A 12,577-nucleotide genomic window follows, 5' to 3' on the forward strand; every position below is an offset into this window, starting at 1 on the left:
GGAGAACTATAAGAAGTTCTTATAGTGCAGATCTCAGAAGAATCAACCGTCACATGCATCAAAGTTGATGATAAAACCAAAAGTTCATTCTTCAGAGATTTGTTATAAATTTTTAGAAATGTATATGACCTGCTTGTTATTTCTGGTAAAAAACAAAAAAAAATAAATTCAACAAAAATTCACAGAGTGGGGCTTATCTATTAGAAGAAGTTAAGTAGTGCTAAAATATATAAATTGGTTCCTTATGGTGATATCGTTATGTTTCTGTGCAAACTGGGACATTTTTGTATAAATTTGTTTTATTCTTCAAAATTTGCAACTAAGGTTTTCACGCTATCATCAGTAAAAACCCCAAAAATCTCCAAAAGCTGCTAAATACGAGGCAAAGTCATTGAGGTGGCAATAGTTCAACCTTTTTTACCTCAATTGGTAAAAAGATTGGTGAAAAACAAGAGCGCTCAAAAGATAAATGTCCTATCTCAGATTCTAGTTGCCTAGGTAACCAGATGATCATTAAGCTATTAGCTCACTAGATACTAGCGAGCGGTTGCCTTGACATTAGGTGCAGAAGGATGCTGAGGTAATTTGTGTGAGACTCCTTTGGCTTCATCAGCAGAATTTCCCCTCTTTTCGTTTCCTCTACATTACAGCCCATAAGTTAACCTTCATCACAGTGCTGCCCTCTTTTGGCCAAACTTGTTTACTGAAATAACAGATTCATGGCTTCCATAAAGTCTGAATCTGAAGGAAGTTACGTCAAACTTCAACTGGACAACTATTCCAGATGCTGCAGCAACCGCTATTTATGAATGCTTTTGTATTATGTTGTAATAAGAGTAGAATAATTGTACCCTGTAGGGATTAAAAAATGCTGCAAACAGAAAGTTAGGCAGGTATTTCTGTAATCTGCATCATCTCCTGTTTGGCTGCAGGTAGCAAATTGTTTACTTGTGCCTTCACAATGTATTTGCGCAGCATTTTCACTGAAATAATGAGAGTGAGTGTTAAGAGCCTGAAATCATCCCAACAGACACAAGCTGTCAAACACGCAGTACTGGATGCAGCTCTGTTTATTTTCTTCTTCTAAGTGTTTAACCCAAGGCAGCTGTTTGCACCCATAGTAGATGGTAAAACAAATTCTGCTCCTATTGCTACAGTCTTACATTACACTACAAACAGAAAAAGCAACTTTTATTTTTTAAATATATACTCTTGGAAAGGAAAATTTGTTTAATCAAAGCCACATATGCTGCAGTATGTAACTTTTATAAAAATATATTTTTTTCATATTTCTGTCAAGATGTTGTGACAGTATGATATGAGACAAAATATAGTCTGTGAAAAAACCGAGCTCCTCTGCCTTTTCCCAGTACTATCCAGAAACAACCAATTAGTCTCAGGAGGAGGGTTTTAGTGTTGTCAATCACCCTCTGTCAGGTCTAAATACCTATTAAACAAACACAGGAAAGACAAGAGAGTTAGATTCTTTGTTTCTCGCGAGGAGAGCAGACAGAGATGTGCTTTCAGTTACAAATCTCCAACTGCTCTGAAACACATCTGCCTGCTCCTCTATTTTATTGCTTTCAGTGTCCCTATCACAGAGAGCATTGCAACCCTAAGGGGTGGGGTCAACAATTCATCACATGGTTGCAGCGCTAATAACATTCACTATCTAGACACATGTTATCTACACTCTAGATCCCTTTTGCTCCAAGCACGGCGTCGAATCGGACACGTTGTATAGCTTCAAAGCAACGGCTTTGTAGCACAAAGAAGAGCTGAGTTTATTGCAGGACTGATAAACTCAGCTGGGAGCAACTAGCACCTCTGTCTTGTAGGAAGTCCTGCAGGGCAACAGCTGCTGAGAGTAGCTGTCACCTCTATTTCCCAGAGAGGCCTTAGGAAGGAATCAAAGCTATTTAACACACAGAAACATTACCCATACTTAAATTAGGAGTAAAAGAGAAAAAACATATAAGTAAAATTATCTAAATGTAACTACAAGGCTACATGATACAACGAATATTTGATAATACTAATAATACAATTTACCCAACACCCTCCATGTGGCGCTGCTTATCCCTCTTGCAAAGCGCATTGGAAGGAAACTGGTACATCCTGTCATGAATGCTAAAGATAGTTAGCATAGGCACAGATAAACAGTTTTTCTGTAATGAGAAGTTGTTTCTCTGCCATTAATACATTTAGCAGCAAGTACATGAGGATGATTGGCAGCTCTAAGACCTTCCTTCTGGCCCAGTTTTTCACCGAGAGCGTTGCATTTCTTCAGACATTAATAGCATAGAGAAAAGGTGGATGAGATCGATCTTTTCACAGATTTTCTGCCTCATGTCACAACATGGTGACAAAAAACATGTAAAAAAACAACATGTTCTTATAAAAGTTATTTGCTGCACTTTTAAGCTATCAGTTGTGATTGTGGAAGGAAGATGGAGTACCCGGAGAGAACCCATGAATGCACAGGGAGAACATGCAAGCTGCATGCAGGAAGACCTTAAGTCAGGATTTAAACCCAGGACCTTTTCACCTGCACCGTCCTCCAGCCCTTCTCACAGATGTATTTTTTAAAATGCCCCCAAAAAAAGCTAAATTTTGAGAATCTACATCCGTAACGACATTATAGAAATAAACCTGAGAGAAATGTATTCAAGATCTACCAAAGTTTTTTACAAGTCAATTACCAATCTCCTAAAATTAAGAAAATAGGAGCCAACTTCTCGGTGCATCCTATTTTTAATCTACTTGATACTTAACGTCAAGTAGATTTCTCCCAAGTATCAATGTAATGCACAGTATACGTATACATATTGCACGTCTATTTTCATAAACAGTAAAAATACTGATCTCTAGATCTCCTTCAGAGTAAGTAAGCAAAAGCAGAGTGTTTTGGAAAGGCTGGTTTGATTACAGTGTGGCCTGGAGTGTTCAACATTCACTGAATTTATTAATCTGTTTGTTATAATGACTTAATGTCAAACCTGGGATGAAAAGCAAAGTCTTTTTGTAACTACAATCCCACATAGAGACAGGCCTTTGAAAATCATTTTAAGCTGTATGGTAAAGAGAATTGGATATGACACTTGTCTCTGCACAAATAAAATGTTAAAAAGGGGATTTTGAGCTGTATAATTTGTGTGTTTTATCAGAGACGAGAGAATGGATGTTATCAGTCGTTGGTGGAGTTTCCTCTCGGACAGGAAGTGGACTTCCTTCGCTTCCTGCTCTCTCCTCATGCCCACAGTGTTTATGTGTGTGTTGAGAGGTCTCAGCAGAGTAGACAATCAGTGTAGAAGCAGAAAAGGGCAAATATGACACACTTGCGATAAATGAATTCAGACTTATAGGAACAAAGAGGCAGAAAAAGGTAGAACAAATGAGAGAGAGGAGCCACAACATCTGAGTGGAAACAGTGAGAAGGATCCGAACTTTCTGACCCAGAACAGAGAATGGACTACGAACCAAAGAAACCAAAGAAGGTACATAAACTTATTTTATTTCCAATGTTTTTATGCTATTAAGATCAGATGACTTGAGGCTACTCTATCCAAATGGAGCCATTTTGTTTTGTTGAAAACTTGTTGATTTTGCTTAAAAATGCCCAAAATAACAGAAAGTAACCTGAAAGCAACAGAAACAAGTTTGATTTACCAGGATTAACTCCAAGACTTCTTGGACTGATTCATGTCTTTTTTATATTAGCAGCCATTTTTTCACTAGTACTCTCTATGAACTAATATTTGCCAGTATGAACTCTCTTTTTCTTTTTCTTACTAAATTATGGTGTTCAGAGTTTTTGACATGCACAGAATAGATTGGTTACATTTAGTCTCTTTGCCATCAAAAAACTTTTTAAAAGACAGTTCATAATGATAAAAACGTTTCCACTACAGTTATATTCAGTAAACTAGAATATGTTTTCTGATGAGGCTCAGATTAAAAGTACCTTCTGAAAATAATCTTTGTCTTTCATTAAAGGCTATATTTCTATAATAAAGGATGTTTCTCTTACTGATCTGATGTAATATTCTGTTTTTAAATGTCAAGTTTTCATTGCCTGTAAGTGGAAAATCATCATAATTAACAGCAATAAAGGCTGGAAAACACCAGTCTGTAATTAATCTATAAAACATGTTTCACTTTATGATAAAGTACCTGAAATAAATGAACTTTTCAATAATATTCCAATTTATTGAAATGGTATACAAATGTAGACATTTGGGTCTTTTGTATTCCCTGGATATAATTGTAAATATCCTTATTTAATAAAGTACAATTTAATTCAGTTTAGGTTGTTTAAATAGTGTCAAATCACAACAAATGTCATGTAAATTTAAAATAAACAGGATTTATATCCTGGTACAGTTCCATTTGGGCCCAATTTAATTCAAATCACAAAGTCAGATTAATAATTCAGTACAGCACAATTATACTTTTATTGTTCAGTGATATAGTATAATCAAGAATATGGTGACAATTGACAGAAAATTGCACCATATGTAATGCCAGAACGTCAGAGAATTTGTCTGTTTTTCTTCCCAGACTTTCGTTTCACCCATTAAGCGTCTGGTCTGGTCCAGATCTGGTCGCAGGGCCGTAGACCGAGGCAGCGTTTACCGCCGGCCTCTCCACACCGTCCCCCTCTACCCACCGGATTACCTCATCCACCCTGAGCAGCTCATCTTTGATTATGTGGAAAAGGAAGTGAAGGTAAGAAACGAGGAGGAACAGAACTGAAACGGTTAAAAAAAGAAGCTTGCCAACTCCTTAATGTTTGACCTCTTCTCTTAGTTCCTTGGTCACCTGACCTGGGTGTCAGTTTCATTAAATCCATCAAGCAGAGATGAACTTCTGCAGCTGCTGGACACAGCCAGGGTTGGTAGTTTTTACTGATCTATAACTCATTAACCCAAATGTTTTTTATTATTATTATTATTATTAACTTAAGCTTTAGTCACCAGTTAATGATCAACTGCAGAAACGCCTACAACTTTCCAGCATAGTTCAGTGATATAAGAACAAAGCAGTTCTGTTCATATTCCATAGTTTGAAGGATGCTTTACTACAGATTAAGGTCAGATGAGACTGACTCTGAGACACTGAGATGTTTTTTTGTCCCACAATACTTTGAATTTCAGTCTCTTTCTATATATAGAAGATTTCTGCACCTCCACCATCAGTTTCAGCCTTGCTGTGGAGGAGAAAATATTTAAATCAGACACAGGAAGGGTTGCAGGTTACATGTGTATTCATTTCTGAATGGTAAAGTGATTTATGTGGATAGAGAAATTATGCACAAAGTTCAGAATTTGTTCTTCACTTTGAGCTGATCATGCCAACGCTCTGACATTGATTTAGTTTTGCTTCCAATAAAGGAATATCAGATTGTAAACTTTATTTGCTGCTGCAGCAGAATATTTTCCTGTTTTCATCATCGTTAAATGAATCTAGTATTTACAATTCACAACTTTGCTGTATTGGTTTCCCAGCAACCAGCAAAGCTAATCCAACCATGACCTTTCAACTTTCTTGAAAAAACACTGTAGGGATGTGGACAGTGGACGCTGACTTTAGCATTCTGGATGTCTGTCCAACTGAGACATTTTTAGATAAAACATTGAGATGTTTTCCTTATCAAAACTAAGTTCTGGCTGATTTCTCACATAATGTTGCTATTTGAACGATAACAGAGCCTAAAGTTCAACTCTGTGTTCGTCAGTAGCAGCTGAAGGTGCTGCCGCTGAAAACGAGCGTCGATCAGGACTGCATACTGAGTCTGTCTGCTCGCTGTCTGCTGCTGACATGGAGAAACAACGAGAAGCTGCTCATGAGGATTCCCACACATGAAATCGCTGCTGCCTCCTACCTGCGAGACGACGCGCTGCACCTGCTGGTCCTCAAGACAGGTGAGGCAAATGTGACTGATGCCACAGTATGGAGAGCCGCCAAAACCATCAGAGGCCTTCAATGAATACTTGGATTTTAACACGGACTGATATTGTTAGATATTAGAGAGTATTGTACGACAGCGTATTAGGGTTATACAAAAAAAAAGCAGTACATTTCCCTGAAAAAACTTTGAGACTAATCTCAGAAAGTTTCTAGAAAAAAACTTGGAAATTTTGAAGCTTGAAAAATCGAAAATTTGCGAGGAAAAAAACTCAGATTTTTATTTTTTTTTAGGAAAAACAGGAAAACGTTGAAAATTTGACAAGTCAAAAATTTGCTAGAAAACACTAAGAAATTTTCTAGAAAAAACTTGGACATTTCTGATACAAAAGTTGAAAAATGCAAAAATTTGAAAATTTCTGCAGAATGTTTTTTTTCCCATCTACAATGGCCCTGATACTGCTGTCGTGATATTGTAACAAAGGTGGATTTTGTTTCAAAATGCGCATCCTGCAGGTCTAAATGTGGATTCTGTGGTTGCTGACGATGACAGCCTGGACAGGAGGAAAACACAAGGCATCGACGGGCGGCGACAAACCATGAGCTGCAACGCTGAGTCGCGACCAGCAGGGGGCACGATGGAGCGCAGACACACCATCTGTGGAGTTGACTGGAGGCCATCGCTCTCCAGAAGTAACCATGACAAAAACCAAAATGTGGAGAGAGGAGGTGGCGAGAAGGCAGGGGGAGGAAGCTTAGAGAGAAGGAGAGTCGGCGGCAGCTGGGAGAGGAGGCAGCAAACCAGAAAAACCGGTGGGAGCTGGGAGAACCGCAGAGCGAGACCAATGAGTGGGAACTGGGGGGTGGGAGGTGGAGGAGGGAGCTGGGAGAGGAGGCATGGAGGTGGTGGAGGAGCGGGTAGCTGGGAGAAGAGGCATGGAGGTGGTGGAGGGAGCTTGGAGCGGCGGCAGACCTGCACTGGAAGCTGGGAAAGAGGGAAAAGCTACGGCAGCTGGGAGAGACGGAACTACAACCCGCTGAAACCCACACCCTGTCCTGACGCCTACTGCAACCTGGTCATCCTGGCGGTGGAGAACAGGGTGAGGGTCTTCCCTGGAAGGCAGAGCGACCCTGATGATGCTAATTAGTCCACATAAACACAGATTTATGTGTAAACTAATCACCTGAAACAGTAACCTTGGTGTTTCTGTGCAGGATGCTGCAGAGGAGTATTGCTCCCTCATTTGCCAGATGTTCCAGATCATTTACGGCCATCAGACTATTGAATGTGTTGACAGGGCTGGATTTCACCACACCATGCCAGATCGATACTGGCTCCAAAGGAGTGAGTGTCGCAAAGTGAAAAGAAATTAAGGCTTGAAATATTTCACTCTATGTGTAGTAAATCTATATGTAAGTTATGCATTTCACTTTCTGAAATGAGTGACAAAAATCACATTTGAGATGTACTTTCCACTGCTTACGTAAGACATTTTGGAAGGCCCCCACTTCCAAAAGTGGTGTATGGTGTAAACAGGAATCGTTTACACCATTCCTGTTTAATCGGCTTTAATTCAAATCCGGTTCATTTTCCTAGAAATCCGGTTCGTTTGTGAAGGTGTGAATGCGTAATTGATGTGATGTGGACCAAAAGAACGAACTCTGGTCTGCCTATAAACCTCGGTTTCTATTTGGTTGAAGAAAACTCTGGTGCGGTTTGCATGCCAAGTGGATCAGAGACCCCTCCACAAGCGACAATCAGGAAACGGACTAAAACTCATGGCATTCTGGGTAAATAAACCTGCGTCAGTCTAGCGCCAGCAGGAGAAATGGCTTGTGGTCTTTTACCAATGACCAAAGTGAAATCCTCCAGCCGCTAAAATCTGACGCAACTCCATTTTTGTTTAAGAAGTTTACCTCAGTGTGTTCTTCAGAGCTTTTCACATTGTTTCCTTCAGTGATTCGTGGTGCAGCGCCCCTAGAGGTGAGGGGAAAATAGGTTTTTCAAAGGATTTGGATCATTTGACTCAGTGCAGTGTGAAAGAGAACCACACCAGCTGAAAATGGGATAAATGTTGCAATTTTGGTCCCCAATCAAACCTACTGTAGTCTACCAGACTATCAGGTGTGAAAACAATCTTCCCTCAAGAAGATGTGGGACCAAATGTTAGATCAGAGGATTTCTTTGTCCACCGTATCTCCGGCTGAACAATAATTAGTGGCACAATGATACACTGTTAAATGCACTTTTTTAAACAACATCCATATGTCTTGTTGGAACACTAGTAGCTCTTTCCTGGAAATTCTCTTGAGGTGATAGAAGGCTGACTTTGCAATTGTCTTTCTGTGTCTTTGAATGTTCAGATCAACAAAAAGCAGAACAAAAGAAATTTAAATAATGATAAGCCTACAAAAAAATCTTGTAAATAACCCAATAAAATAAAGTCATCCTAACAATTTTTAACAGACTTCAAAGTAATGCAGTAAAGAATAAAAAGTAAAACTTGAAACATTAACTTTACTGTATCTGTACAGGTGACAGCTGCCTGACTGACATGTCCTACAGTTATGATCCAGAGTTTAGCTGCTGCAGCTCTTTGTAAGTAACATGGCTGTAGAACAATAACTACTTCTGCTTTCTGTATGTTTATATGTGATGCAGTTCTTTTATAATATTGCTGCAATCCTCTAAGAAGCCAGTGTCCTTCTGTCTCTGCAAGCGACGGCTCCCAGGAGGCTTTTGAGCTCTACTATAGTGAGACGTACAGCGAGAGCTCGTCTATCTCGCTGCAGGACTCCCATCGCAGCCTGGCATCAACCAGTGATGGAGCAGACAGCAACCCCGCCCTGCTGCTGATGCAGGAGTACATGATTACGGTGAGTGTTTACAACAATCGCAATCTTCACAAGCAGAACATACTTGTAAATTCTAGACACTAACAGGTACCATAGAATTGCACAAAAAAATCCGTGAGGGACGGCGGAGTCCCTGCTCGAAATTCCGTGAAACAGGTGTACGGAGCCTTGTGCCAGAAGCCCATTAAAATGCATCTACATCGTTTTAAACTGCGTGATTGTGAGCATGAGGGGGAATAAAAATAGCAACAGGTATTTTGTTCCATATAACACAGTAGGAGTGTAACAGGTAAACCTTTTACGGATGCAAACTCGACTAAAAACCCACCTGTTTAGGATTGTATTTGAAACGTAATCAATTACAAATTTATTGATGGAACCTGACTTAATGTTGTGTTTTGATTGTTGATTCTATGTTGCTTTGTGTTTCTGTGTTTGATATGATGTAAAGCCTGGCTGCTGAAACGTGCTATACAAATAAAATTTGATTGATTGATTGATAAAGCTAGGCGGAACGGGTTTGGCTCCAATACATTTTGAAATAAGTAAAAACAGACACCAGGGAAGGAAACTGAATCCCCAGCATATATAGTAAATAAATGTGTGTGTGTGTGTGTGTGTGTGTGTGTTTATGTGCAGCTGAGGAACAAGCTGAATCCTCTGGAGCTGCAGCAGTTTGCAGTCCTGCTGAGAGAATACAGGCTGGGTTCAAACATCGACCACTTCTGCTCTGAACTGCTGCAGCTGTACGGAGACAAGCGCAAATTCCTGCTGCTGGGTGAGAGACCGAGACGGAGTTATGTTCTTCTCTTGGAATCCTGGTTTGTTTCATTTGGGCTCATTAACATGTTCATCCTTTGTTTTTTTCAGGCATGCGGCCGTTTATCCCAGACAAAGACGTCGGCGTGTTTGAGGAGTTCCTGGAAAGCATCGGGATCCGAGAAGGCGGGATTTTAACCGACAGCTTTGGACGTATTAAACGTAGCATGAGCAACACCTCAGCCACGGCCATGAGAGGGTTCGTGGAAATGGACGTGAAAAGTTTATTTTCAATAATTCAGTTCATGATTGATTCATCACACAAAAATGATCTATTTTAAGAGCCTATTTCTGTTTAGTTGAATGATTATAACAAATGAAAACACAAATTCTAGTTTCTCTATAACAAAAATTATATTAGATGAGACGAAAAAACATTTTTAATACTGAAACCGACCTAAACTATCTTAGAGAAGACTGTTGTCTTGACAGTTAGTCAGAATTATAAGCTTCTACAAAATATTGCTAAAACAGAGGTGTATTCAAACTTACTATAATAGAAAATTGAGTGGAAAGAAAAAATGTGACATTTGACTTAAATTCTGCTATGGCCTTTAAGAACACATTTTAAATATACTAAATATATAAAAATGGAGAAAATGTGGCAGTTTTTTGGTAAATGTGTACATAAGGAACAGTGAGAATCGAGGCCTTGAAAAAATTGTGAACCAAAGGCCACTAGAGGTCAGTGTGGATTCACAAGGCATGGACTGAAATCCCAGACTAAATATGGAACGCAAACATGGTACAGTACATGCATGGATATTTTTTATAGGCTGAAATCTCACTAAGGAGATGTGTGTTTGGTTAATTATTTCTTTGTTTGGTTCTTGAAAAGCATGTTTATTTCCTTTTAAATTGTGCCAGATTTTTATGGGTTGAGCAGAGTAGCTGGATATGTGAAAATCTTTTCCCTGCCAAACATAGATTTCCTTCACTTTATTTATATTTTAATTGTTTTAATTTTACAAGTGATATACTGTAGATAAACATTTTGATGATATTCTTATTTACTGGATGCACCTGTTTTTGTTAGTTTAGAACCGGATTTTGTTTGATTTAGTTCTTATATAAAAACCTGTCAGCGAGATAACAGCTATTCGTCTCTCAGTAGGTACGACAACAGCTCTCTAGCAACAGGGTCTCAGGAATTTAACCGACGCATCACTGACATCACCCATGACATCCAGGCCCTGGGCTTCCAGGACACGCACGGAGACATCGAGGAGGAAGACTACTACCTCTGATGAAGGCAGAGAAGAAAGACTTAAGAGAGAGATTTCCCAACAGTTCTGTGTTTTCATTCACAGTAAAAAAGGAACCAAAGTCAAATTTTGTTTCTGCACAAACTTGATAAATAAAGCTAATTTTGATTCTAAGTTAAAACAATTCTGTGTTTAGATGTGGAGGGAATATGTAAATTATTTTGTAGTAGAAGTGCTTCATGATAAACTAGAAATCGTTTTGAGACACAAAATGGTAAACTAAATGAATTCAGGAAGAACTACAGTAAAATCAAGACAAAATACAGTACAGTTTTGGATAGCAATGCTAAATATTCCATATTCTACTTAGCTTTTTAATTCCTTCCTCTACCTGACTCCTAATGAAGATCTGATTTAATAAAAACTAGATCTCATCATTTTGTTTTATTCAACAATCAGTATTAAAAGGAACAGAAATGGTCTGAAAGTTGTCTTGGCAGCAAAATAGTGAACATTTTTATGTCTGCCTTTTGCAATCTAAAATCTGTGTATAAACAAATTTCTGTATTTAAGTTGTGGAATGTTTGAATACATAAGAGTTAATTAACTGGAGGCAGTTTAAAAGACACTACAAAATTAATATTCGTCATTTCTTCAATGTTTAGTTTTAGTGAGTTTTGTCTGGCTTTACTCTAAAGATTTTGTTAAAGACATTTAGTGTTTCAGAATTTTTACATTTTACTGAAAATTTGTTCCAGATTAACATAAAAACAACAGTATTCCTCTATGTTTGGTTGAAACTCTGGGGATGCAGAGGAGACAAAACAATTTGTCCAACGAAGTCAATAAGCTACAGATTTTCACTAACCATTTTTACAAACGAAGTCTAAAGTGCTGGGATGAGAAAAAAGGAGAAAAACTAGTTTCTCCCATAGAAAAATCTTGAGCAAAAACAGCAGGAAGCTAGGTTGTTCTCTTTATAATGGCTTACCGTTTGAAAGGCAGGGTTTAATCACATTGGTTGGATGCCATGTGACACCCATTCTTATTGGTTAAAATTAAATCAGATAATGTGACGACACAGCATGAACTCGCTCAAAAACCAGGAAGTCCGCCTGTTCTAAAATAAGTTTCGACTTTTGTCTGTGTTTTTTCACGTACGGGGTTCAACAGTCGTTGTAATGCATCACTTTTATACGAAGGCACAGCACAGTTTAGTGTTATGGACGTTGGCTAATCGCCGGCACCGAGGATTAGGCCCGGGACGTACTACCTTACGTCAACGTCGGCGCCATATTGTGAGGGGCATTTTTAAAAACGCAGAATACAGCACAAGGCTGTTCCGTTTTATTGAGTAAAACTGTGTTGCGTGACACTGTACATTGATAAGACTACAATTACCTACATGACATAACTAATACCTCTTTAATGAAACGTTATTATATTCCTTTATTTAACCAGGTAAAGCCCGGTGAGATCTAGATCTCATTTTCAAGAGGGACCTGGACATTGTCTTTTGAAAACTGATACTTAAACGTTTATGATGTTAGGGATTTGCCAACATCCAATAAAACGCAGCCATAATATGCTTTCAAAAAATATTCATTAAAATGACGATAGAAGCCTGTGTGTGAATTAATACAGACACTACTTAATTCAGAACAGGCGGTGGCTTTTCGAGAGACCTCGTGCTGTGTCGTAACATTATCTGCCAATTTAATTTGATCTCGACCAATAGGAATACGTGTCATGTGACATCCAACCAATAAGATTAAGCCCTGCCTTCATAA

General features: G+C 38.7%; 1 protein-coding gene across 6 annotated transcripts; it reads left to right on the forward strand.

Moving 5' to 3' along the window:
• The first annotated feature begins 3,259 nt into the window (after positions 1-3,259).
• Positions 3,260-10,968, forward strand: ccm2l (CCM2 like scaffold protein). 6 transcript variants are annotated; one of them, XM_028011486.1, is made up of 11 exons: positions 3,260-3,497; positions 4,561-4,728; positions 4,810-4,893; positions 5,741-5,924; positions 6,424-7,007; positions 7,123-7,252; positions 8,443-8,506; positions 8,601-8,784; positions 9,403-9,541; positions 9,634-9,781; positions 10,694-10,968. In XM_028011486.1, exons 1-11 carry the CDS (start codon positions 3,468-3,470, stop codon positions 10,827-10,829), a joined length of 1,851 nt encoding a protein of 616 aa, XP_027867287.1. In that variant the 5' UTR covers positions 3,260-3,467; the 3' UTR covers positions 10,830-10,968. The 6 variants fall into 6 exon arrangements, with proteins under 6 accessions (XP_027867287.1, XP_027867289.1, XP_027867288.1 ...); XM_028011488.1 differs by having other exon boundaries at positions 8,604-8,784; XM_028011487.1 differs by having other exon boundaries at positions 3,261-3,497; positions 10,697-10,968.
• The last annotated feature ends 1,609 nt before the right edge of the window (positions 10,969-12,577 follow it).

This window comes from Xiphophorus couchianus, chromosome 24 (genome assembly GCF_001444195.1).
Source record: "Xiphophorus couchianus chromosome 24, X_couchianus-1.0, whole genome shotgun sequence".
In the NCBI taxonomy this organism is placed as follows: domain Eukaryota; kingdom Metazoa; phylum Chordata; class Actinopteri; order Cyprinodontiformes; family Poeciliidae; genus Xiphophorus; species Xiphophorus couchianus.